The sequence below is a fragment of the Stigmatopora nigra genome, chromosome 14 (genome assembly GCF_051989575.1).
Source record: "Stigmatopora nigra isolate UIUO_SnigA chromosome 14, RoL_Snig_1.1, whole genome shotgun sequence".
NCBI classification, from domain to species: Eukaryota; Metazoa; Chordata; class Actinopteri; order Syngnathiformes; family Syngnathidae; genus Stigmatopora; species Stigmatopora nigra.
In genome coordinates, this window is record NC_135521.1 from 12,325,521 (window position 1) to 12,353,215 (window position 27,695).

At 39.8% G+C, this 27,695-nt stretch overlaps 2 protein-coding genes across 2 annotated transcripts; one reads left to right on the forward strand and one right to left on the reverse strand.

Moving 5' to 3' along the window:
* Nucleotides 1-3,674: 3,674 nt before the first annotated feature.
* thoc3 (THO complex 3) lies at nucleotides 3,675-8,568 on the reverse strand. Its single transcript, XM_077733478.1, has 6 exons — nucleotides 8,348-8,568; nucleotides 6,913-7,069; nucleotides 6,100-6,304; nucleotides 5,434-5,595; nucleotides 5,266-5,366; nucleotides 3,675-3,992 (listed from the first exon to the last, which is right to left on the reverse strand). The coding sequence occupies exons 1-6, from the start codon at nucleotides 8,525-8,527 to the stop codon at nucleotides 3,832-3,834; spliced, it is 966 nt and encodes a 321-aa protein (XP_077589604.1). The 5' UTR covers nucleotides 8,528-8,568; the 3' UTR covers nucleotides 3,675-3,831.
* A 1,240-nt stretch (nucleotides 8,569-9,808) lies between these two features.
* On the forward strand, nucleotides 9,809-26,129 carry shtn3 (shootin 3). Its single transcript, XM_077733477.1, has 17 exons — nucleotides 9,809-10,130; nucleotides 13,965-14,028; nucleotides 16,410-16,504; nucleotides 16,685-16,856; nucleotides 17,808-17,905; nucleotides 17,974-18,055; nucleotides 18,123-18,217; nucleotides 18,296-18,442; nucleotides 19,882-20,035; nucleotides 20,555-20,711; nucleotides 21,456-21,526; nucleotides 21,590-21,687; nucleotides 21,789-21,803; nucleotides 21,872-21,934; nucleotides 22,484-22,610; nucleotides 24,192-24,444; nucleotides 24,864-26,129. The coding sequence occupies exons 1-17, from the start codon at nucleotides 10,065-10,067 to the stop codon at nucleotides 25,018-25,020; spliced, it is 1,914 nt and encodes a 637-aa protein (XP_077589603.1). The 5' UTR covers nucleotides 9,809-10,064; the 3' UTR covers nucleotides 25,021-26,129.
* Nucleotides 26,130-27,695: the final 1,566 nt, after the last annotated feature.

The window sequence follows — 27,695 nt, forward strand, 5'->3', positions numbered from 1 at the left end:
TAAGTGCATGTAAATGCAGCCAAAAGGCTTTTAATGTTTTTTTTTTGCTTAATTTAACCCTTTAATGTTTGATTTGGTGTTTAAACTCTTTAGGGGTCACTGATGATGCTAGATAAAAAAAAAAAAGAAAAAATACAGCCAAAAAAACGATGAGTCATCACTTTGTTGTGCCCATGGCTTTTATTAAAAAAATAAAAGAAATTAATAGAAAAAATATTTTATGAATACATAATAAAACAGGAATTAGTCAGTGAATTAATCCTGAATATTTTGCATATTTCTCCCTAAATAATCCCTTATTTTAAAACATTTTATTTTAGAATTTGTAGTTTTAAAGATTTTTAAAAAATGTTCTTACCATTGTTGAACATTTTTTAAATTTAATTAAAAAATATACTATTTAAAGAGCGGTCGCGGGACTGGTTAGCTCGTCGGCCTCACAACTCTGGGGCCGTAGGTTCGAATCCAGGTCATTTCCATCTGTGTGGAGTTTGCATGTTGTCTCTGGGCCTGCGTGGGTTTCCTCTGGGTACTCCGGTCTCTTAATGTATATTCAAATGTAGTATTTATGTATTACCTTAAAGCCTTTTGAAGTATAATTGTCAATTCAGGCATTGAGAGGTTAATGCCAACATTTGCTAGTGCATATCCTGAACGTGGGGCCATTAGCATACCGGCAGAGGCGAGTTAGTCAAGGCCTTTTGACGGAATGTTGAACTCACACGCGCAACATTATCTACAGGCTGCTTGCCGACGGCATTGAAAATTACTTTTGGCACGTACGCGCGTGCTTTGTGTCAAGTTTGGCCAGGGAAACTATTTATCTGCTGAGTAGCGACTCACTTCAACACTTTCCCTGTTGAATTTTTCCAAAAATTACTGGACATGTGGAAATAATCCAAAACAACATGATCAAATTTGGCAGAAGAAATTGTATGAAGAAGCAGTAAAAAAACAGATTTGTTAATACATAGTATGGCCTTTTCAATGTTTACTATAACAAAGAGACACTGCCACCTTCAGGAAGTAAAAAAATCTACAGCAATCCTGAGCAAATATGTCCACGGTGATGGGGTACAGCCTCAAAAATATACAGTAATACCTTGCCATTTCGCGGATTTCCCATATTGCAGGTTGGATTAGCCAAATGTGAATCTAATTTCTCGTCTCATCTTTCTCCACTTATCAGAGTTCAGGTGGCGTGCGTGGGCAGCAGCTTTGGCAGGGAGGTCACAGCCACTTCATCTATCTTTTCCAGGAGGATCCCATGGCGTTACAGGCCCAGCCGGGAGACATAGTCTTGACTAGCTGTCTTGGTTTGGCCCGATTCCGCTGGGACGTGGCCAGAACTCTTCATCAGGGAGTGGGCATACTAATCAGATGCTCGAGCTAACTCATCTGGCTCCTCTCGATCCGGAGGAACAGCCTCTCTACTCTGAAGCCCTCCCGAGGACCGAGTTTCTAACCTTATCTTGAAGGGAGAGTGTGGACACATCCTGGAGAAAACTCATTTGATCCGCTTACATGCGAGATCTTGTTCTTCACAACTCGTAACCATAGATGAGGGTAGGAACGCATGACACTGGTCATAGAGGCACATAAAAACATTGTCTTGTGGTTATTTACTGATTGCGTCAAGTCTTGGAACATATTGTCAGCGATAAACGAGGTATTACTGTATTTACTTTTGAAAATACAAAATAATCATAATATTTTATATATTTAGGGAACTTAGTTGACGGGCAGAAATAATGAGCAATATTTATGGAGTTGATCTTTCGGGTGACCTGCATTTTTGTTGCACACAATATTTAAGGCCATTTACACTGCCATGAACAGATATTTGGCCTCTTCCTGATTTCTGATTTTTTAAAATCATCAGTCATGCTGCATGCTCCAACAGTGCTGGAGTTTGAGCGCAAAAACTGAGGGCTGGACGTTTTCCTTCTCCATCCATTTCAGCAGTCATCTTGGTCCTGAGGAAGCACAGGAGCCCCAGACCATCACACTGCCACCACCATGCTTCACTGATGGTATAGTGTTCTTTTGATGGAATGCTTTGCCATATTTTTTTTTGCCAAATGTAACAGGCCGTTCGCCTTCCAAAAGTTCAACTTTTGACTCATTAGTTTACAGAATGCTCTACCAAAAGAGTGGAGGATCATCAAGAAGTTTTTTTTGGCAAACGTAAGACGAGCCTTACCATTCTTTTTTTTAATGTTTTCTACATTCTTTAGTGACCTCCTGGATCACTTGTGGTCGCACTTTTCGAGTAATTTAAGCTGTCTGGCCACTCTGTGGAAGGTTTACCACTGTTCCCAGTTCCCTTTATTTGTGGATAATGGCTCTGACGGGTTTGCTGGAGCCCCAGAGCCATGGAAATTGATATGTAACCTTTTCTAGACTGGTAGATATCCATCATTTTTTTCCACATTTCTTTTTGAATTTCTTTGGACCATGGCATGATGCTCTGATCATGTAGCCTACGCCACTTTTTCTGGCGCATTCTATTCAAGTGTTTTCTTGATTCAACACGTGGTGGTTATCAGGTGTGGGAGTGGCCCGTTAAATTTAACTCAGCTTTCCTACAATTGTGATTAGTCAGTTATTTTGTAATTTAACAAAGGGGTAATAACTTTCTTAACAGAGGGCCAGACAAGTTTGTAATTGCCTTGGTGTATAAAATCTTCATTTAGAAACTGCATTTTCTCTTTACTTGGGTTGATTTTGTCCTACGAAAATTGATTTCAGTCTAAAATCTGAGTGCAATAAATATGCAAAAAAAACACAATTTGGGTTTCAGACAACCGTGTTTGCTATTTGTCTGAGGTACGTTCATAAGATGAAGTACACAACAGGGAGATTTCACTTGGATCCATTAGTGCAGGCGTGGGCAAGTCCGGTCCTTGAAAGAATCTATCCAGTCTGTTTTCCATATCTCCCTCCTCTACCACACCTGAATCAAATGATCAATTCATCAGCAAGCGGCCCAGAAGCTTCATACCCATCCCGATTATTTATTTCAGGTGTGTTGGTGGAGGGAGATATGGAAAACAGACTGGATAGTGGCTCTCGAGGAAAGGACATGGCCACCCGATTTGGTGGGTTTGGCTCGGAGTTGTTCTGCCTCTAATTATCACTCATTTTTTTGTGTCATTGGCCCTTCGATTTTTTGCTGTCTACATCATTCTATCCCTGACCCTTGTCCTAAATCAGTGGTTCCCTTTTGTTGGAGCTACCAAACACACCAATTTCATATGCGCATTCACCGAACTCTACTTTAGTGTAAAAAAAAAAAAGTATGAATTCTTCGCAGCACTGATTAGCCAAGCAATGTCACGTGATCATCTGCAATCAGTGTTGGTCAAGTGTGGCATGTTATTGTGCATAGACATGATGAGTCGATGTGTCTTGACCTATGCGGTAGAGGCTCTACGAAACCCGAGATCAACTCACCAAGCTCCTAGGGTTCGATCGAACCCAGGTTAAGAACCACTGTTCTAAAATGATTAGCTATTCCCCACCATCTTCTTCATCTACCTAACGACGGTCTGGAACCAGCGTCTACGTTGCAGCAGCTCCCCTGTTCTTTGTGGTGTTTGGTTGGCAGTTGCAGTTTATTTTTATGGACTTTTATCAAACCGTGAAAATGAAAGAATTTATTGACAAAAACATTACAAATTTAAGTTTAATTGTAAAAATGTTTTTTTTTTTTTTTTTTACACAAAAAACAATATTTTACAAAAGACCCACAGAGATTGCCGATGGAATGTTTCGTCCCATATGCTTGCTGGACAAGAATGGCAAAAATGTTGACCAGTAGTCCTAAATTCAGGAATCGTTGGGAAGGCCGAAGAGTTTGACAGTGCCCGCTTCGCGGTTGCTGTCGTATTTGTCGTCCTTGTCATCACATGCATAGGCCAGTAAGTGACGCTTGGGGTGCCAAGCAACTGTAAATGTAGGTGAACACTGGACCTCCCAAAGCTTCTCGCCTGCCAAGGCAAAGATTGCTTTTATTAGTCAGCTAACCAAAGAAAACCCACACATGGAGAATATGCAAGCTCCAGACAGGTGTACTGACCTGGATTTGAACCCAGGACCCACACTGTGAGGCCGACACGCTAACCACTCAGCGGCCATGCCACCCCGGTATCGAAAACTATTTTATTTATTTATTTTTTTCTTATTTGAAAGTACAGTATGGTAATACCTTGACATATGAGTGGCGACATACGAGTGGCGACATACGAGGAATTTGAGATACAGATAAAATTTACAGTAAAAATGTACCTTGAGATACGACACAAATTTTGAGATACGAGCATTTGAGATAGCCAGTTTGCCAGGCTGCGAGGGGATACAATTGATTTCACCGCACTGTCTCATGCCGAATCTCCCTCGTGCAAAGAGCTCTAGGAGCACTCTGCGGAGCGTTGCATTTTTTTATGTTTTTGCATTAGTCAGTGCAGAATTAAGGGAAACAAAATGGATCCAAAGCAAGCCGGTGCAATGAAGAATAGTGCGAAGAATAGACGTATGATGACAATCGATATTAAGCACGAAATAATCAAAAAACATGGAGTAGTGTAGGCATGACTGAGCTGGCTCGCCAATACGTATGGAGAAGCAGGAAGTTCGCCCCGAAAGCCACAGTGGGATACATTAACCTCTTTTCCTTGGTTATTGCATAGTAAGGTTTAAATTTAGTGTAACGTAAGAATAAAACTTTAAGTGTGTACGTATAGGAATCAAAGTTTATTTAAGTTAAATTTAAATTTTGTTACTTTATGAGCGCATCTGTCAAGTGACTCTCTTTCCCCGCCATCCACGAACTCCCCGTTGTATAAAATAATGCTTCATTTCATTATTAAACATCATAACCACTAGGTAATTGTTACTCTGTTAGTAGATGGTGAATTACAACCAATATAAATATGTTTTTCCACTGCAATATCCGTTTTTTTTTTCTAGAGGGTGGGAACGAATTCATTAGTATTTCATTCATTTCTATGGGAAACGTTGATTTGAGATATAAGTAAATCGATAGAGCTCAGTCCCGGAACGCATTAAGCTCGTATCTAAAGGTACCAATGTAATACCTTGAGATACAAGCATAACGCGTTGCAGTCCCGAGCACGCAAGTCATTATTAAATAATATTTCTGTTTTGACCAGCCAAATACTCAACGCAACATACCCAAAAGAACAACCCATTTGTAGCATACCTATGCTATCTATATACATAAAAACTAAGTTAACATTCTACCTGTTTCCACTTCAGCAATGTCGATGAAGTGGTCCTCTGATGCCGACGCCAACATCTTCCCGTCGTGACTGAAGCTCAGCGTCCTCACGGGCCAGTCCAACCTGCGGAGACACATCAGGTTAGATTACAATCAGCTTGGTGTCGAGCAGAGCGTCAGGCCTCATTTACCTGGAGAAACAACGCACACACACCAGCTCGTCCAAGTCCCAAAGGCTGACTAGGGCGTCAGTGCTTCCCGTGGCAAAGTATTTGCCCGTTGGGTCAAACTTGATGCAGATGCAGTTGGACGGGTGAGCGTTGATGGACTGGATGGTCTTAAGCTCAGGGTAACTAAAAAAACATAGTAACTATTATGCTTCAACGCTGTTGGTGGCACTAGAAGAGGGGCCGGGAATGCTTTTAACAGAGACGGCCATAGACAATTTATATTTTTAAATGTTATTCTTTAAGAACCACACTCGGAATTTAAAATTAAATGAAATGTGTGATTTTTTTTTTTGTCATTCCCCTACCAGTATAAAAAGTCTGTGAATTCTTTTGACAACATTATTGTGTTGTTGCTAGTCAAAGAGAGAATGAATGGAGAAGAGTGTAATGAAAAAAAATATTATGATTAAAGCGCCTTTAGAGGTAGTGTCAGTGGCTCAGTGCTGACGTGATGCTCCTATTGGTGCATTTGGTAATGCGGTCTCTCAATAGTGGTTACCATATTTTAGCTCACAGGTTAGCGGAGAGCCTTTTGCACCTATCAAAAGACCCACAGATAGCTTCCGAGGTTCCCTATCTTTTTATTTGGAAATTGCCGCATGGGGATATTTTGTTGCCATTTCTCACCTGAGTATGTTGATGCATCCATTCCCATTGGTGAGGAAAAACATGTCGTTGTCATTGTTCCAAGAGATTTCGTTGACCTCGAACTTGAACTTCTCTACAACCTTCGCCCTGTTCGTCTTGACATCGATGAAGGTGACCTCGTCTTCCTTGTTACCCACGGCAATTGTCTGCCCATCTGGACTCCAGCAGATATTGATGTTCTCGCCTGTAGTCGACATCAGAAACAAAGTTCGAGTTTAGGGTGTTAAAGTACGACTCAGTGGGTACTTTACTGAATTCGATAGATTGTACCCGACTCAGCTATACCGACTGACCAGGGTTTCAAACAAAATGTTCATCATGGGCCATGTCGTAGTAGACGTTTAATATGATGACAGGTATATCAGACCATAACCTCGCCCTATTCTCAAGAAAGCTTCCTAAAAAAGATACTCATGCTCTCAGAAGACCATATCAGAGCAGATGAGAGTACCAAAAAGGAAGATCCCAGATCTGACACAGAGGTTAGACGGCAGTTTGCTTCTTCCAATCAATTTTAAGTCTGGCTGAACAAAATTGCAATTGTGTGTGTGTGTGCATGCGCCATTGTTTATCTTCAACCTACACAATGGACTAAAAATGGAAATTAGCCCCTACAATTTTACATATATACATATGTTCATTAACATGAATATGTTGTAATATGTGGTGACCCTTATTAAATCATTGAAAGTCAAATTTAAATATTTACACTTACTTATATTTATTTCTACATATTTCATTCTTTTTTTACTAAGATTAATTAAGGTTATGACAAAATTTTATGAGGTTGACCTTTGGTGGTGATAACGGCAGTGCACTTGGTGGTGCGCACGTCCCAGATACGGACACTTTTGTCGCCAGACGCTGTGACGAAGAGGTCTGGGTTGCTGGGGTGCCAGCACAGCTGATCTACGCTGTCGCTGTGGCCGCGGTAGTTGTTCTCCTTAACCTGAAAACAAGCACAGCATTAGTGGGCCTGTTAGACAGCAAGTTACTCAAATTTAAGATATACATATATATTAGTGATGGGTCCAGTGACGAAGATGAGCCGGTGCATGCATCGAGCTCCTTGGCAAACCCTGTTGGTGCGTGTACCGCTTTAAGAAAGTCACGTGACCAGTGAAGGAACTGTGCCAACACGGCAGTTGCCAGTCAAACTGTGTTCATAAAGAAACACAACTTTCAAAACAAGTATTGAGTATTTGACACGTTCATTTCTTGGTGAATATTGCAGTCAAAGATGGAGGACCTCCATGGAAAATGTAAATGTTTATTACAACAGTTTCTATGCACAGGAGAATCTTCTGTACCTTGTGAGCGCTTTTCTCCAAACCAGGAGAAATTGCGAAAAAATAATTATATACACATCCATATATATATATATATATATATACACACATCCATGCATGTATACAAATATTCACACATGTATACATATATACTGTATGTATATATGCAAGTGTATAATATCTATTATTGAGGTCTGGATTAAATGGAGACAAGACCTTAAGTCCGATTTCAATGCGGTTTTCACTAAAAGTTGGCGAATTTACGCCTCTGGGGCTGCACCGCGGCCGATTTAAATTTGTTTTTGCAGCACTATACGGGCGCACATGCAGCATTTATCTGCTTTTTAAAGTGGCGTCTACCCTACCGTCAAGCTAAGAAATGAAAAAAAAACCTTGATTTTGGACCTTCTTAAAACCTGTTTCATGTTTTCTTTCACTTTTCAGCGTCCCCATGAAAGATAATTGAATTTCGACATATCTCATTTTCTGAAACGCTTTATCCTCATTAGGGTCCCGGGGGTGATGGAGCCTATCCTAGCTGACTCCGGGCCAAAGGCGGGGGACACCTAAAATCGGTGGCCAGCCGAACGCAGTGCACAAGAAGGACAACCATACACACTAGAGGCAATTTAGAGTATTCAATCAGCCTACCATACATGTTTTGCAATGATGGGAGGAAACCGGAGTACCCAGAGAAAACCCACGCAGGCCATGAGAGAACATGTACACAGTTGGATCGACCTGGACTTGAACCCAGAAGCCCAGAGCAGTGAGAAAACATATTTATGTGCTGATAAAAGTTGCTCTAGTATTTTATGTATCAATGTATGCATTAGACTGTAAAGCAAATGCAAATGATAACATATGTAATTTATTGTTAGTGCCTGCCTGATAGTTGGTTTCTATCCACCGGTACCGCCATCATGGCCAAAACTAACCAGTCGGTCTTTTTCCAGGACAAAAACGCTGGCAGTTTTGTCGAAGGATCCCGACGCGAGTCTCCTGCCGTCACAGCTCCAGGCCACCGAGTGAACTTTAGCCGAATGCGCCGGGAACTCGCGACTTTTGTTGTTCGTTTTGAAAGTCTCCTGCATTGTTTGGTAGTAGCGAGACGCCATTTTGCCTCGACTGCATCACAAGCCGGAAGTTTCTGCGGCTGAACCAGCACATTATTTTCACCTAGAAGTTGACGTTATCATCCAGATAGGGTAGACAGATGAATACTTTCATAAAAATGAAATTTTAATCGTAATTATAATAGTTGTGATCTAGATTTTTATGATAGGAATTGTAGAAATTTAATGCTAATCAAATTCTCTTTTTTTTTTAAACAAAATGTTGCAAAGCCGACCGTTTATCTTGAGCGACCCCTGCTGCAACGGAGAATCAACGCAGATGTTAACTGGACAAAACGTTGAATGTTGTTTGTTGTTTGTTGTATTTAGCAGGTTTGAAAACGATGAATCAGGAATAGAAAATCTCCTCTCCTCTCATTTCCTGAAGCGCTTTGTCCTCATCTAGGGTAGTGGGGGGTGCTGCAGCCAACCCCAGCTGTCTCCCGGCCAGAGGCGGTGGACACCCTGAATCGGTGGCCAGCCAATCGCAGGGCACAAGGAGACAAACAACCATTCACGCTCACACTCATACCTAGGGGCAATTTAGAGTGCCCAAACAGCCTACCATGCATGTTTTTTTGGTAATGTGGGAGGAAACCGGAATACCTGGAGGAAACCCAAGCAGGCCACACAGATGGACATGACCTGGATTTGAATCCAGTACCCCAGAGCTCTGAGGCCAATGCGCTAACCACTCGCGCTCATGAATAGAAAATCAAAACCTTGAAAAAAGTTGATCATTAACTCCTTTAAAATTATTATATAAATAATGACGGTCCATAAAACTCACTGTTGACAAATAAGCAAGCTTGTTTGGTAATAGGCAAATTCGTTATCACCATCACTGTTGTTACTACTACTGCATTATATTGAAAATATATATTTTATACTAGGCAGGCTGATGTTTGAGCGGTTGGCCCATCGGCCTCACAGACCTGGGGTCGTGAGTTCAATCCCTGGTATGTCCCTATTGAGTGGAATTTTCATGTTTATCCCGGTCTTGGGTGGGTTTTCTCCAGGTACTCTGATTTCCTCTCCCACCCCAAAAACATGCATGGTATGGTGGTTGAACACTCTAAATTGCCCCTTGCTAAGAGTGTGTGTGTTGAATGGTTGTCTGTCGTCTTGCGCCCTGTGATTGGCTGCCCACTGGTTCAGGGTGTCCACCGTCTCTGGCTCACAGTCTGCTGGGATCGGCTACAGCACCCCCCGCGATCCCAGTGAGGATAAGGCGGTTTAGAAAATGAGATGAGACATATTAGTGAAAATTGGCGTGAATAACTGATGTAATACGATAGCTATTATTGCTGGATCAGCATTTTTACGTCACGTTAGGTGACGTCAGAGAAAGGTGGGGGCCGTGTTTGCCGGCTGCAATGGTCCTCTGAGCTTCTTTCCTTCTTCACAAGAAAAAAAAAAAACGATGACTGGACCGAAGGAACTGACCTCATTCAAACGTATTTGCATCTTTTCTGCATTGAGAAAATCAATTTCTCACTGATGAATTTCCAATATTGTCCAATTCCAAAGTGATTTGAAAATGCTTCCGTGCTCATCGTCCTCACCAAGGAAAGGATGTGAAGAGGAGGCGCACATGTACACGAAGGTAACCGGCGTTTCATTTATTTAATCACTTATACTTTTATTTAGCTCTAGAAAATAGCAACAATTAAACACAAAAAAAGATTGTGGCGCATGTGGTGTGTCTATACAACAACAAGATGAAAGACAGTGATTTATTGTTGTGATTTATGAGCGTACCGGCTTTCTATGCTTTCAGGACCCCTCCCTAAATTCATGTGCGCACTCATCCTAATTGTACATTACCATATAGGTTTTCTTTCGTTCCCCTATATATTCTTTGTTCACTTATTTTATATATATATATATATATATATATATATATATATATATATATATATATATATATATATATATATATATATATATATATATATATATATATATATATATATATATATATATATATATATATATATATATATATATATATATATATATATATATATATATATATATATATATATATATATATATATATATATATATATATATATATATATATATATATATATATATATATATATATATATATATATATATATATATATATATATATATATATATATATATATATATATATATATATATATATATATATATAAATAAAACATGCATTGTAGGCTATTGAATGTTGATTGATTATGATAAATGGTTACAGTATCAAATAATCACATTTTAAAATATTCCATGTTCAGAAATGATGATGCAAGAGGTGTCCCTGTCTCATCGTCGAGGTTGTCTAATGTTAGCTACTAGTGCGAGAAGCCGAAGGTAGTTGAGTGCCAAAAAGTGGGCCAAGTGCTTTCTGCTGTAGCTGAGGTGGGCAAGCCAAGTAGATGTGAGATCCCTAAGCATTGCTTAAAGCGAGTATCATCTTTCCTTGCTTATTAGCTGCCTCCACCTGTAAGTCTTACCCTTAATATTGCCTTAAAATCGTTGAAATGTACAATTTCTCTGGTATAAGACGCCCCCTGATTCACAATTTTCACCTCCATAATAATAGATTGAATTGGGAGTACAAATGTGTCTCTTTGAAGGGCCAGCCAGGAAACATAGTTTCTACAAGGTGTCTAGGAAGGCACCCAGAACCACGATCTGGAAAAAAAAAAATTTTGTGCCAAAAAGTTGTAAATCAATTTTACTTTTGGAAGCAAAAAATTAATTAATTAAAATTTTAGTCAAAAAATAAATAATTGAAAATTATTGCAAAAAATGTAATCCGCCCTTAAATGTTTTGCACTTTTATAAAAGAAAATCAGTCTTAACTCCCTAAGTTGAAAAAAAGTATTTTTGCGATAAACTGCATGTTTAGGGCTTATGCGTCATTTTCAATTCGTAAAAATGTTGAAAAATTGACATCAGTTTCTTCTCTCCATAGTCTATCCATTAAATGATTCCCATACAACATCCAAGCAGTCAGGGTTGTAGTCCCAAAGTTCCCATTCCAAATCAAGAAGAAAATTCCGTCTTTTGTATTTGCAATTGTGGATTTACAAGATAAAATCGATTCGTTCGGGAAAGAAAAAAACTACCGGGGGCCCTTCCGTAGGAGTATTTGATGAAGTGATCCGGGAGCCAAACTCACGATCCCAAAAAAACGTAATTTAGTGTGTAAAAAAAGTTCAATTTCCAAGCACTCGGGGAAGAGTCTGTGCCTAGAGTCGCCAAAAACAGGTGAAGCCACGCTGAAAAAACGATGAGTGATAATTGAAGATGGCAAAATGAACGACATGTCCATAAATTGGGTTCGACCGTGCTTCTCCATGCTGAGCTGATGTCTCTGTAGTAGGCTTTGTCCATTAGACATCTTGGATTTTTTTAGACGATACATTTTCATCACCATCTGATGAATTAGCATCCACTTTGAGGGCCTCAACAGATGCCTCTTGCTATAGTGTTTACTTGCCGATTTTGAAGTTTTGAATTTTCACCACAGCATTTTTACACATTCTAGTGTGTGCGATCACAGCATTTTACTTTGAACACGTTGAGAAATGCTCGCAATATCCTTGCAAGTGTGCAGGTGCGTGTCTTGCGGGTTTTTCTGCGCACATGCATTTGCAAATTTCTCATATGCTCGGCAACCAATCATTGATAATTTTTCAGCATAAAAAATAATATACTTATATCGTGAAAGCTCAACTGAACATATATTTTAGGAAATGTTTTGCATTACTTTTCTACCAATTATTTATGGCCAAACCCCTGTTCAGGTGGCATCCTAATCAGATGACAGAGCCACCTCATCTGGCCCTTCTGGATGCTCCCCTCTCAGATGAACAAGCTTGTCACACTATATATAAGGGACAGCCCCAAAACACTTCAGGGTAAACTCATTTCGTCCGCTTGTATGCAGGATCTTTTTCTTTTGTCACAACCCACTGCTCTATATTTAACTCGTCCACTTGGGGAAAGGCCTCTTTCCTGACCCGAGAGGTCTTTTTGCACCGGTGAATCGTAATATAACATAAACACATTTAAATGAACTTGGATTATGATGCAGACATTCAAAAATAAGTTTAATCCAACCTTAAACTAAACTTAATTCTAATTTTGTTTTACATTTTTATACCTTTGGCTCTGATTGCCCCGCCTCCACCCTGAGTTTCAGAAGCAACCTATGGATGGTAGTTTGCTTTTGTATTCCCTTCAAAATATTCAGATAATTACGCACACAAATATATATAACTCGTATATTGCCTCACCATTCGCAATGACTAACTGGAAAAAAACCCCCTGAAAAAACAATCCGACTAGTGCTCGCAGACACATTACAAAGAGGGAGTCGCTGTCTGCTCGTATATCAAAATTTGTCTCGTATCTCAAGATAAATATTTTCCTGAAATTTAACTGGTATCTCAAATTTCTCGTATGTCAAGGTAACATTGTACTACTATATAGGGTCTGTCTACTTCACTACATTGTATCCCTTGTGATGACCCTTGTGAGGAAAAGCGAAACGGAAAATGAATGATTAGAAAAACAGTAGTGCCCCTTTGTTGTTAATGTTAGAAAACAATTGACTATATCCACAAAATGTGTGCAAATGTTCTCCATTTATCCCATTTTCTCGCATATAACGCATATTTGTAACAAAAAAAAAGACTGAATCAAGGGTATGGCTTATATGCACACAAAACTTTGAGCGTTGATATACTGTTTTTCACCAGTATATGTTGGCAAATTAACATTTCCTATTTGTCGGCAAATTCACATTTACTAATTGTCGGCAAATTCACATTTACTATTCGTTGGTTATTTTATATTTTGCAGTAAAAAAAACAACCATTAGTGGATGAATAGCAAACTTCCTTATGATATTGACCCTAATTATTTGCTTTTGATTCATACAGTATCTCAGAAATACCATGTGCGATTATTTTCCCTTCAAAGTAACACATTTGTCCTCCCTATCAAAACCAGGAGGTGAAAGTCATGAATCAGGGGACAGCTTATAAGCAAGAAATTGTAAAATTCAACAATTTTATCAAACCAATCCACCACCACCACCACCACCAGCATCACCACGATTAATTGATGCCTTAATGGAGAGGTGTACCACAACAATGCACGTGTAACAATTTGTAATGTCGGTAGCATCATGTAACATTTAACAAACTCATTAAATCTTGCAATGTTGTGCAAGGTTTTGTAATATAACACTGTGACTGTTTCATTGTGTAACACTGTGTAAGCGTCCGTATATAACCCTGCAAGTAGGTAACTATAACAGCATATACATTTGTGTATTGTTTTGCAACATATATCTTTCAGTGTAACGCATTGTATCGCCCTGCAAGTAGGTCATTATTATAAGTTTGTGTAATGTTGTGTAAAAAATGTTTACGTTGTGCAGCAGTGCAGCCGACTGACGGAGCAGCGGGACGAAGCTGAGAGACAACTCAAGCACATCAAGAGGGGTGAGTTGGCCCAACAGCTGTCAACAAAAGACATGCGCAAAGACACATATGTTCAGGATACAATAGGTCAGTGGACACCCACACAGCTGCAGAGTAGGCGTGTGTAATGGGGACCGCAAGTTACCGTTGTCACGGCGACTACTGCTTTAGTCACTCGCAGTGGCACAATCGCTCCATTGCCCATTATGACAATCCATACAGGTAAGGATTTATAATGGATGATATGATTTAGGTATGTATTTTTTAAAATTAATTTCACAACTTTTATCTTGTTATATTTATGTTTTTTCAATCTATGTATATAGTTTTTATTTTATTTTATGGAGATGAATTGAAGTCGTTTTTTGTTTTTTAATTATTTAATTACTCATTCGTTCATTTGCCAAACCGCTTATCCTCACAAGGATCGTAGGGGTGCTGTGGAGCCTATTCCAGGTAACTATGGGCATGAGGCAGGGGATACCCTGAATCAGTGACGAGCCAATCGCAGGGCTCAATGAGATGAACAACCATTTACGCTCGCATTCTTACCAGGGGGTAATTAAGATTTCTCAACCAGTCTATCCTGCATGTTTTTGGGATGTGGGATAAAACCGAATCGCCAGAAAAAAAAAACCCATGTAAACCCAGGCAGAACATGCAATCTCCACACAGTAAGGACCGACCCGGGAACGAACTCTTGACCCCAGAACTATGAAAGCTAACACGTTAACTACTTATTCACCGGCCCACCTTGTTTAATTACATATTTTTAAATGTTAAATACAATTTAATTAGCCCACTGTCTGCCAATGATGTTAGTAAATGTATTTGCCCAGAAGTGGGCAAACCGGTCCTCGAGGGCCACTGTGGGTGCAGATTTTTGTTCCAACCAATTCAACACAAACAGTTTAACCAATGAGGTTTCTGCTGAAACAAGAAGCAACTGACTGCAATCCAATGATTGCATTTCTAAGATACCAGATTGGTGAAAAGGTTTCCTCTAATAGGTTGGAACAAAAACACACACCCACTGCGGCCCTTTCTGTTATAGTTTGATTTTTTTTTAGCCTGATTGGAGTGGAAGGTCTGATAGCAATGAACACTCCCTTCATTCATTGCAAGCGCTCCCTTTCTAAACGGATTGGACAACTATGAGTGATAAACGCTTGAATATTTGTGACAAAAGACGGAAAATAAACACATTGTTCTCAGTGACACTGAAAATAGTTATTGTTATGGTTTTACTATTTTGTTATATTTGTTTTTGACTTGATGGCTTTTTTTGAACGTATCTTTTCATGTTACACTTTTTCAAATAGGTTTGGTATTTTTTTCAGTTTCTAGGCATGGAAAAAAATGCTCTTTTTCCTAAGCGGCATGAGTTAAAGGGTGTCAGTTAATAAAGTGTGTTACTGTTCACTCGTACCCCTCCACTCCCCTTTTTTAGTTCCTTCCTAACCTCTTGCATTGAATTATTGAGGCTGCAAGAGTTGAATAATTGACTGCACTAACAGCAACACATGAATAAATGACGCAAAATGAACTCATGACACTGCAAGTCAGCACCACTTCAGTTTTGTTGCCCAACAAAAATAATGGACAAACGTTTTTTGACTACAGCAGAAATCTCTTTCTAGAATAAACATTTTAAATAAGTTTAAAAAAAATATTGTATGTTATTTTTAAATAAATTTCAATTTTTGGGTGAAATTTCTCATAAGAGAGGGCGGCCCAGCAGCTGAATGATTAGCACGTAAGCGTCACAGTTCTGGGGACCGGGGTTAGATTCCCAGGTTGGTTTACTGGCTAGTCCGGTTTCCTCCCACACTCCAAAAACATTCATGGTAGGTTGGTTTATCACTCTAAATTGCCCCTAGGTATGAGTGTGAGCGTGAATGGTTGTCCCCCCTTCTCGTGCCCTGGAATTGGCTGGCCACCAATTCAGGGTCTCCCCCAACTGGTGCCTAAAGTCAGCTCGGATAGGATTTACCAACACCCATGACCTCCTGTATTCTGTGTGAAATATCAAATGAATAAAACAGCTTAGTGTCACAGTGTTCGATTCCACAAATCCACAAAAACGTGGAGACTTTGTTAGAAATCGCCAGAAATCTTGCTTGTGGACAGCACAAACAAGGGAAAAACACGTCCAACCATCAAAACCCAAACAAAACATGGAAAATGTTTCACAAAAATAATTCTTGAGGTTTTTGTATTTATTTCTGCACTTCAAAATATCAAAAATGGAAATAGCTTACTTAAGTTTTCAGGATGTAATTAATCCATGATATGCATAATGTGTGGGTCTGTATTCTGGGAGAAGTGTGAAATTGTAATGAAAATAAATAATGCAAATAATACTTTACTTTTTCATAATGTTTCATGTGTGTGCTTCTCAGTGTCTCAGATGGTGATCGAGGAGGTCAGCGTTCTGCAGACTCAGCTGGAGATTGAAAAGTCTTGCCGGGAGAATGCTGAGGCACTCGCCACAAAGGTCTGACCGTACGCCTGCATGCTCAGCATAACTCGGCACAATGCGGATGACATCTTCTGTCATGTCGCCAAAAAACAAGATGAAGGGAGATTTAGAATAATAAAGAGAGAGGGAGAATCTAATCAAACGAACTTCAAGAGTGCTGTTGATTGACACCTATGATGCTCCACCCCCTAACAGCTGAACAGCGAGAACAGGAAGTTGAAATACCTGAGCTTGTCGTCACGGGTGTCATGCTTGGACGAGCTGCTTCCAAGCATCTCTGACTGTGATGCCGTGGAAACGGAGGCCCAGGCAGCCCCGAAGGAAACCTCGTCCGACATGTTCGCACAGTGCCAACAGCAGGTCAAAGGTAAGCAAAACACAGGGAGTGGAAAGAAAGCTCAAAAAGAAAATGAACATTTATTTAAATTTTGTGGAGAACAAACAGGACATGGATGGGAGGAATGAGTAGACAAAAGAATTGGGACACACACTGGAAGCAAAAATAAAAGTGTTGAGACACGGGAAGTGAAAATAAAATGTGCCGCCGTACCTCTACTTACGAAATGAATTGGTTTCAGAACTTATTTTGTAACTTGAAAATTGCGTAAGTAGAGGTGTACTTTACATGTAAATTCTGAATTACTTCCCTCCGCGGCCGTCATAATGGGAGATGTTATACTTGCGTTTGTCCGCCAGATGACAGAAAGAGCTCGTTCTACCAGGGCCGAAAGCCATCCAATTTGTACTACATTTTAGACTTTTTCCCGGGTCCTATGTGTCGCGTTGCATTTCTACGGTTTTAATTGCTTAATAAGTTGCAATAATTGCGATAATTGCAATCATTAATAAGGGGAGCATTTAGCCGAGGTGGACAGATATGTAAGAATCTTGAAACATGGATATTGGCTGTTGTGAGACAGCCAATTGAATTGAATTGAATGCTTTTATTGTCATTATATGAGATAGAATGAGAGCCCAGTAGAGAGTAGGGATGTTCTAAAGTAAGAATAAATGCATCCGCCACAATATTTACAAAATAAAATAACAAATAAGGAAATGTATTAACTTTTTGGGGAAATTCGTCACTTGGATTTTTTGTATCTCGAGTCACTCGTTTGCAAAATTTCTTACCTAGATGCATTTGTAAGTAGAGGTATGACTGTATTATCTAATCAGTAAAAACATTGAGTCTGGGCAAAAGAAAAAATGCTAGGACACACAGAAAGCACAACAATTATTGAGTCACATAGAAAATGATCAGAAATTAATAACAAAACATAGGGACAACCTTCACTGTACAATTTGGATTTGTTTTCAGAGCTGCGTGAGGTCGTGGGCAGCTTGTTGGAGGAAAAGAAGAACTTCCTGTGTCAGATTCATGACCAGCAGAAAAGAATCGAGGAGCTGAGTGAAAAGGTGCCTTTTTCATAACCGCAGTAATCATTTAATTGCTCCCATGTTGACATGATTGACGCTGATCGCAGGCCGAACAAGATGAGAAAGAAATACAGAAACTTCGGGACGCTGTTGAGGAACACTGCAAAACTATCAAGAGGTTTAACAGAGGTTTGTTATTGGTGAACGGTCATTTGTCGTGATGTTTCCTAATTGTTTGTCTCACTGTGCGCACCAGTGTCTATGATGGCGACGCAGGAGTACGAGGGCATGACGGAGCAGCTGGACCTGGAGCGGAACCTTCGCATCAAAGCCGAGATGTACGCCCACGAGGTCTGAAAACGCAGAAAGCGAAAAGACCGGGATGTAAGTTGTTTTTAAAACGCTTCAAGCATTGAATGTGCGTAACAGATGCTGATCAAGCAGAAGGAGGCCAATCGTCAGAGCACGCTTCTGCTGCAGACCGCCGATCCCAGTTTGCAGCTCCTCAGTGCCTTGGAAGAGGTCGCCGTCCTCACCAAAACCCTGGAGGACGAGCGACAGCAACATCAGCAGAAGGTAACGCTTTACTTTTCAAAGGCTTCCTCCCAAAAACACGTCTTAGCTTCACTGCCGACTGACTCTAAACTCAATAGACCCTTAATCTTAAAGACCACAAGTGTCATAGTAGCTGAATTCGGCTCTCCACATCATTTTCTGCCTCCATACTAAATCAAGTGTATTAACTTAATGTATTATTGTAAATAAAACGATCTGCTTATCCTCACAAGTGCCGCGGGGGTGCTGGATCCCGGGCTACTTGAATTGGTTGTCAGCCAATCGTATACATAAACAACCAAGATATCGATGCAAAGAAAATATTTACTGTTAAAAAAAAATCATCCATTATCCGTACCGCTTATCCTCATAGTGGTCGAGGGGAGGGGGTGCTGGAGCCTATCCCACGCAACTGTGGGCACCAGGTGGGGGACAACACCCTGAATTGGTGGCCAGCCAATTGTAAGGCTCAAGGAGACGGTAAACCATTCACGCTGTCAGTTATACATAGGGTCAATTTATGCCCAACCATCTTACCATGCATGTTTTTGGGACGTGGGAGAAATCCAACGCAAGCCTGGGGAGAACATGCAAATTCCACACAGGAAGGCCTGAAGCTGGGATTGAACCCTCGTGCCCTTGTGTGATGAGGACATGTTAACAACTCCTCAACAAAATGTTCCTTTTTCTCCGTTTTATTTTTCAATGGAAAGAAATACATTTAAAAAATAAAATATTTAATGTATAGTTTTAATGTATAAAAGTTGAATGAAACCATAACTAAGACATGGTTTGCTGCAAAACTATAGTCCTGGTGACACGTTGTGGTAGCACGAGTGGCTATCAAGTCTGCCTCCCAGTTCTCAGATCAAGGGTAGTTTCAGACCTTCCTATGTTATGCATGTACTTCTCACGCCAGCGGGGTTTACCTCCGGGTACGCTGGTTTCTTCAATCGTTCCCATAATGTTATGCTAGGCTGCTTGAACACTTCCAATTTAACCCGGTATGAGTGTAAGTGTGAATGGTTGTTCATCTCATTGTGCCCTGCGAATGACTAGCCACCAATTCAGGGTGTCCCCCACCTGATACTTGTATAGTAATTCCTTGACATACGAGTGCCCCGACATACGAGCAATTTGAAGTACGAGTAAAATTTTGAGCAAATATCTATCTTGAGAAACGAGACAAATTTTGATATACTAGCATTAAGCTCGTATCTCTAGGTACAACTGTATCCTGTTTTTTCCGTTTTTTTCAGAGTGATTAGAACAAATGTATTTGTATATAGTAGTTCATTTCTATGGGAAATGTTGATTTGAGTTATGGTAAATCGACATACGAGCTCGATACCAAAACGCATGAAGCTCATATCTCAAGGTACCACTGTAGTTGGCTAGGCTGAGAACTTCTGTGACACGGAAAATGAATGAATGTTATGAACCCATCTGTGCGCGGACAGGTGTGTGAGCTCCAGGCCGAACGGGATGACAGCATCGCCAAAAAGAAACTAGACAGTCTACGTAGACAAGTGGAGCTGCTAGATGAGGAGAAAAAAGATGTGGAGGGACGTCTGGAAGGCGTGGAGAAGGACAATCAACGGTTGCAAACTCAGTGTATGTACAACTGTGCAGAAAATGTAAATGCTATCTACCTAACGCTCCATATTCTTTGGACTGGTTACCAACTATTTTTGTAGTCTATGGCAGTGTTTCCCAACCAGTGTGCCACGACACACTGGTGTGCCTTGAGCAATGCTCAGGTGTGCCGAGGGAAATTACAAGAAGTTGTACATCATAATAATCCAAGAGAGAAATCTAAATAATAAGAGATTAAAATTGAACGATTACGAGGTTAAAATTGAACTATCACGAGGTTAAAATTGAACTATTACGAGGTTAAAATTGAACTATTACAAGGTTAAGATTATTTAATTACTCTTAATACAATTTTGATGAGAACAACTTTATAATATTTAATTTTGTAATATTTAAATTAGAAGATTTTCACCTGGTTGTGTGCCTTGATGTTTTTTCAATGCAAAATTTGTGCCGCAGCTAAAAAAACGGTTGGGAAACACTGGTCTATGGTCCCAAAACCAAATGCAGATGGTTTCATCCTCTTTTCATCCACAGTCCAGCTGCTCTCGAGGGTTGCTGTGACAACCGACGTCCCACCCCCTCCGCCTCACTGTCTGGCCCCACCCCCAGGACCCCTCCCCCAGCCACCGCCTCCCCCTCCTCCGCCACCACCGCCACCTCCGCCTCCGCCGTCCAGATGCAATCCCCTCAGGTGCTCAGCTTCAAATGTCTTGTTTTTCTGTCGCTGTCAAGTGGACATCAACAGTAACTTAAAATTAGAAAGCTCTTCAAATCAGACAACAAATGAACCAAAGCCAAAATGTTACATTTCAGAAAAAAAAACAAAAGACAAAACAAATACAAGTCACAGAAAACAACTCACTAATCACAAAAAATCATAACTCATGGGCAACAAATCACGAATCCAAAAAAATAAATGACCAAAAACAATTCACTAGTTCTGTCAACCAGTGCTGAGGGCCATTCCTAAACATAACTTTTTTTTTCCATGTGACTCGTGAATTGTTTTTGTGATCTTTGATTATTTTTATTTTGTGATTTGGAATTTCTTTACCTTGCCTATTATTTTTGTTTTTTGTGATTGGCATTTCCGTGACTTTTCATTTATATTTTGTGCTTGATTATTTGTTTTTTTGTGTCAATGGATGGTTATTTTGATGAGTCTTGTGATTTGATTTTTGTGATTTATAAATTGTTTTCTATGACTTTTTATTTGTTTTGTTTTTTTGACTGATTCCTCGAGACGTGATTTCTTTTGTCTTTAATTTCATGATTTTCTGAAATGTAGTTCCTTTTCTAAAATTTGGATCATTTTGGCTTAAAAAAATCTGATTGGCAAATGTTTTAGACTTTTCAAACTCCATAAAAAAAACAAGCGGGAAGAATTTAAAAAAAAAAATGTTATTTTGAATTGTCCCCTCTTTACTTGTGTTAGTTCTTTGATCGCCATCATGAGGAAGACATCCAAAGGCTCCAAAGGGTCTCCGAAGGAAGAGCAACCCGCAGGTAACCCTATTTGTTTTGCTCACCCGGCTAGCACACGCTAACCAAGACACAAACATCTTTTAGCCTCCGATGATACCGTGAAGGTGAAGGCTGTGAACGAGATGATGGAGCGTATCAAACTTGGCGTGGTGTTACGGCCCGTCAAAACACAGGAAAGCAAGGTCAGCAGTTTTTTTTGCATGACACTGTCATTTCTTCTCTGACAATAAGTTAAAACCCTTTTTATCTTTTGCTTTTGGCTCAAACTTGAACCATGCTACAGAGAGTCGCCGTCAAAGTGAGTACAGAGAAAAAGCCATGCATTAAGTAAGCTTAGTTGTAATTTGTTTTTGTTTTGTTGACCAGCAACATCTGACCAATGAAGAAAAGTCTCAGGAGAGTGCCATGGACGAACTCAAATGCATCTTGGTACGACATATGAGCAAATGTCAATTCCAATTACCGTATTTTCACGACTATAAGGCACACTTAAAAGCCTTAAATTTTCTCCAAAATAAACAGTGCACCTTATAATCCAGTGCGCCTTATATATGGAAAAAACAGAAAACCAAAAACAAAAAACCACCACTGTCGGATATTAAAAAAACACAAACGCATGAACTGAAACAATTCTGTTAAATATGCAGATACCATCTTAGTTTACAAAATCTTCCATCATATAGCTCCTCCCCCACTGCAAGATTTTATACAAAAAAATCCAAGACATCAACAATAGCTGGCTCTAGAGGTGACTGTAGTGAGTGCTTCATACCTGGAAGTCAATAGCAATTGCTGTATTTTCACGACTATAAGGCGCACTTAAAAGTCTTAAATTTTCTCCAAAATAGACAGTGCGCCTTATAATACAGTGCGCCTTATAAATGGAAAAAATGTCATTCATTGAGGTTGCGCCTTATAATGCGGTGCGCCTTATATTTGTGAAAATACGGTATTTACCTGCTACGTCTCTTCCCATAGGATACGGTGAAGCGCAGTCCTAGCCGAGGCTCCCAGGACGCGCCATCACCAACAGGAAAAAAAGACAGCGAACTGGAGGTTATCCTGAGAAGACGTCGAAACAGAGCTGGAGATGCTGATTCTGGAGGTGAAACTGATTTTTTCATTTTTTTTTTCAATTTTTAAAGTATTAATTTAAAAAATATATATAACTATTGTACAGTGATACCTCTTCTTACAAAATTAATTTGTTGAAGAAGCAGTTTTTCATAAGTAGAGATGCATTTTACATGGATAAGGCGTAATTCATTCTACCCATTCTACGGTCTTCACCCCAAAACCCTTTAAAAAAGATCGATGTAGAACAATTTTGTATAAAATATGTGCAAAATACACAAATAAAAATAAATGAGGAAACTATTTATTAAGCCATCAAAATTAATAAGACATTCATGGGATGGATTAGCGAGGTAAACATTTGGCAGTTCAGTAATTGTACACACACACGTAAATACAGTGTTCCCCGCTACTTCGCGGTTCAGCTACCGTGGACTCAGAGCTTCGCGTATTGTTTTTGGAAAAAAATACAAATATTACATTGAAACAACATATTTTACAGTTAATTTTGTTATAACATGAATTTCACTCTCTACCCGTATTCTATATGGTGTACTATATGGATGGGGGTAAATAAAAAAAAAAAAAGATTAAAAAAAAATATATATATTTTTTGGAATTCCCTACTTCGCAGAAATTCGGGTTGTCCCGGTCCCCATTAACCGCGATAACCGAGGGAACACTGCACACAACTAATAACATGTTTGGGGAACCATCTATCTAACAATGTTTGCCTTTGAAGACTTTTCATAATTTTTCCGAGGTGGACCACCATTCACACTCTCACACGTACCTAGGGGCAATTTTAGTGTTTTCAATCAGCCTATACTGTATGTTTTTGGGATGTGGCAAACCGGAGTACCCTGAGAAAGCCCACACACGCAGGGGAGAACATGTAAACTCTACAAAGTGACGACCGAGAGATTTTGCGTTTCGTTACTTGAAATTTCTTTCGTGTGCAGAGACAAAATGTTCTATTTTTGTTACGAACGACTTGGCTTTGAAGCCGAGTTAATAACGAAAAGGGGATGTAGGTGCATAAACGTTAGGTTTAATACAAAAACAACAACATAAAAACCTTACAAACTTAAAACTAAACAAAGACACAAACTCGACAGGGAAACGCACACCGACGAGCTGCAACATAACTCCATACATGCTTTTTGGAATGTGGGAGGAAACCAGGGCATCTGAAGAAAACCCACGCAGGCTCAGGGAGAACATGTAAACCCCACACATGTGGACCGACCTGGATTCAAACCCTGGACCCCAGAAATGTGAAGCCGATGCGCTAACCATTCAGCTGCCAGGCCGCTTGGAAATATTTTGTTTATTTAAATTTCTTTTTAGATTTATAAAAATGTCTACCCAATATCTACCCAAAAACATTAAATCTTTTGAATTTAAAATGTGTATTCACGAATTTATTTAAACATATTTTTTAGAAAAGGGAGTAAATATTCTCTATACCATATCCATAATGTTCATTTTAATTTTATCCTAAAACACTGACCAGATATTTATCTTTCGCAGGCCGCTAAAAAGGATGTGGCGTGCCGGATCTGGCCTAATCTAACATTGGGCTAACAAGTTTTCATTTTTACTCTTTCAGACGAGCGTGACTGTCATTTGAAGCACGTGTCGTCCTCCGACAGCTTGATCGCTAGACCAGCGAGCAGCGAGTCGGGCAAGGACCCGGACGGATCTGTCACGCCGTCCAATCCTGGGCGGCCGATTGGGGAGCGTGGAGAGTCCGGTCCGGGACCCGTTGTGCCCAGGAGGAAGAGCTCAGATAAATCGGGAATTTGGCAAGAAAGACGATCCACCTCCTCAGAAAAAGACATGCAAAACAGCTGCGACTACAGGTTCCTCTTCTTTTTGTAATCGTGCATTGGGCTCCGTAGAGGTAAAAAATATGTATCATTTTTATGTGCTTTTAGCAGGAAATATGAAGTCAAGACACATGATTGACATTCATAGGCACATAGTGATATGTCACTTTGACAACCGTGTTCTACTAGGAATTTAAATCAGTTTATCACTATTAAAATCCCAAACTATTTGAAGTGGGTGGTTGCCAGTGAATTAAGGTACGTTCATTCGCTACCAACCTCCCACTTTAAATGGTTTGAATGTCTACATTTGTCAACCGCAGCCATAGCATTAAAAAACTGGATATTTTTAGGTTGCAGCATTACTAATATATCTTATCAGCTGATAACTTATCGAAATCCCTATTGGATGCCATTCTTAGATTGTCCTTTAACTCATGTCCAATCTACAGTGTCAACCATGACGCCGGCGCAAAGACACCCGTTCAGTCCAACGGCGTCGACCACGACAAGGGACCGATTGGCGCCATCTTTGTCGTGGGTGACATGAACGATGATGCCGAAGCTGACAGCCAGGAGGAGCCACGTTTGCCTAATATGCACGCTTAGATCGCAATGTAGAGACACTGTACTTTTGTTTTGTTTTTCTTAAGCAAATCTAAAGTTAATTTGTTCATTCATTTTCCAAGCCTCACGAGAGGATGTGCCGAGGTGGCGGAATTTTGTTCTACTAACTAATCCTTATACATTTTATTGTCAGCATAAGGTTGACATTTTATTTAGTTTTTATTCATATGTTTAATCTCTTGATGCCTGAATTTACATTGAACAACAAAACATCAAAACTCATTGGGAAATACACAAGTACATAAATAATAAATAATAATACTTCCAAGCATTCTTCTGCTGTGAGTTATAATGAAATGTTTCACTCATAGATGTCCATTTAAAGTGGGAAGGATGGCAGCAATTGAATGATTGTTCACCCCTGCTAGCATTGTCAATGGCAGCTAATAAGTTAACAAATATACATAAAGCATTGGAGGAACACACAAGTACATCAATTATTTTGTAAAATACAAAATGATAGAAAATTACATTGAAAAGTACGACAAAAATTGGAAACTCCTAAATTAAAAAGTAAAATAGTTTGAAAAAATATATTTTTCAAGAAAGGGAAAAAATTAATATAACATAATTTGATAGGCGGCCCAGCGGGCGATTGTTTAGCGCGTCGGCCTCACAGTTCTGTGGTCGACGCGCTATTTCCCCGATATTTTTGTTATTTTATTGGAAATCCTATGACAAGATCTAGCAAAAAGACTTTTGTGAACTCGTGTAGCCCCTTTTGTCTCTCTTCTGCATATCAATGCTTCCTCAAAGTCTAAGTCAAGAGTGCCCAACTCTGGTCCTCGAGGGCCTAACCCTCCACCAAGAATCAAATAATGAGGATTGTTCTGAAGCTTCTGGACAGCTTGCTGATGAGTTGATCATTTGAGTCAAGTGTGATAGAGCAGGGAGATATGGAAAACAGACTGGATAGGGGCCCTCGAGGACTGGAGTTGGCCACCCCTGCTCTAAGTTATCCATCATTACTTTACACCCGGAGTTGTGTGTGTGTTTCGGAATATACATAATATCCATTCTGATAACTTTATGTTGTGTTCAAGGTTTTTTATGAATAATTTTTTGGTAAACGTCACCTGAAATAAACTGCAAGACAGTAAATAATGTGTGTTCCTTGTATATTACAGGTCAAATTAAATATGAAATTAACAATAGTAGAGTCAAGAAAAATGATTTAAAATTACTAAATCAGCAAAACGATCCCCAAAGCTATCATAGTGCAGGGATTAAGAATGTTTTTGACCAAGAGAGCCATACCCAGAATTTAATTCATCTATTTATTCATTTTTCCAATCACTTATCCTCGCGGGGGGTGCTAGATCCTCACAACTGACTTAAGGCACCATGCAGGGGACACCCTGAATTGGTTGTCAGCCAATTACTGAGCACAAGGAGATGGACGTCATTCACGCTCAGATTCATACCTCGGGGAACTTTAGAGTACTATTCAGGCTAGCATGCATGTTTTTGGAATGTCGGAGGAATCCAGAGTACCCAGAGAAAACCCATGCAAGCCCGGGGAGAACATGCAAACTCCACGCAGGTGGACTTAACTGGATTTGAACCCAGAACTCCAGATCCGTGTTTCCAAAAGGCTCAATCTTTTTCAGAAGTCGATGTTAGAGGATGGTAATTCAATTTAACTGAATTGGGGCGACATGACGGCTTGAATGGTTAGCGCGTCGGCCTTACAGCTCCAGGGTCGTGGGTTCAAAACCAGGTTGGTCCCCATGTGTGGTTGTCGCATGGACAAATAGGACATTTTTCGTGTTCACTGTCCCCGTTGAGTACGGTACGAATTTAGAAAATGTTTAGGGCAGAGGGCTAACTTAGTAGAGAAACAGGATAAGTTGAGACGCTAATGGGAGGTGCTCGGAGCAAAACTGCTGCTACACTTTATCGAGAGTCAGATGAATTGGCTCGGGCACACAGTGGCGGGCCGTCAGGGTCTTCAAGGCCTTCTCTGCTGGCCGAAGAAATATCTGATGAGGAAACATGTTCTAACGCGTATTGTGATGATACTTGTGTGCGTCATTTTCGAAACATTTCCAAGGGTAGGCAAGTTCCTAACAACGCTTGATGCGTTCATTTTGAAGACTTCCGGGTGGGATCAACCCACCGAACTAAGGTAAAAAAAAGATGACAACAAAATTAGAATTTAGTGGTGTGTGAAGTTACATTAAAAATTGAGTGTCTGTATATAGTTATCCAAGTTAATTTAAAAAAAAAAAGTTCGTTTACGAGTGCGTTGTTGCCGTGGATAAAGTCCCTCCGAACAGTCCCCACCTCCGCCTCCGTGTGTGTCATTGTTTCTCCCCTCCGCGATATGCGTCTAATTTTACATCTATTTAACACATTTTATTACTATTAAACCACTTGTTATTTATTACTTTGTCAAGATATGGCGAATTAGAAGAAATAAAACCTATTTTCCAATCCAATATCCTGTTTTTGGTGTTTTTTCAGGGGGTTGGAACAAATTCATTTGTTTTCAATTCATTTCAATGGCAAACGTCCGCTTGAGTTACGATATGCTTGTCATACGATCACAGTCTCGGAACAGATTACAATCGTAAATCGAGGTACCACTGTATTCTCTTTTCTTATAAAGCAAGGTAATAGAGTTACTTTCATATTAGATACTTATTCACAGAAGG

Bases quoted from the DNA above. Each gene is read 5' to 3' on its own strand.
- shtn3 (XM_077733477.1), top strand. From the start codon at position 10,065: ATGCTTCCGTGCTCATCGTCCTCACCAAGGAAAGGATGTGAAGAGGAG. The intron at 14,029-16,409 runs GTGAGTTGGCCC...TGTGCTTCTCAG, and splicing joins ACTCAAGCACATCAAGAGGG to TGTCTCAGATGGTGATCGAG. The intron at 16,505-16,684 runs GTCTGACCGTAC...ACCCCCTAACAG, and splicing joins CTGAGGCACTCGCCACAAAG to CTGAACAGCGAGAACAGGAA.
- thoc3 (XM_077733478.1), bottom strand. From the start codon at position 8,527: ATGGCGTCTCGCTACTACCAAACAATGCAGGAGACTTTCAAAACGAAC. The intron at 6,305-6,912 runs GTCAACCTCATA...TGTCGACTACAG, and splicing joins TGCCGTTATCACCACCAAAG to GCGAGAACATCAATATCTGC. The intron at 5,367-5,433 runs GTAAATGAGGCC...GTGTCTCCGCAG, and splicing joins TGTGTGCGTTGTTTCTCCAG to GTTGGACTGGCCCGTGAGGA.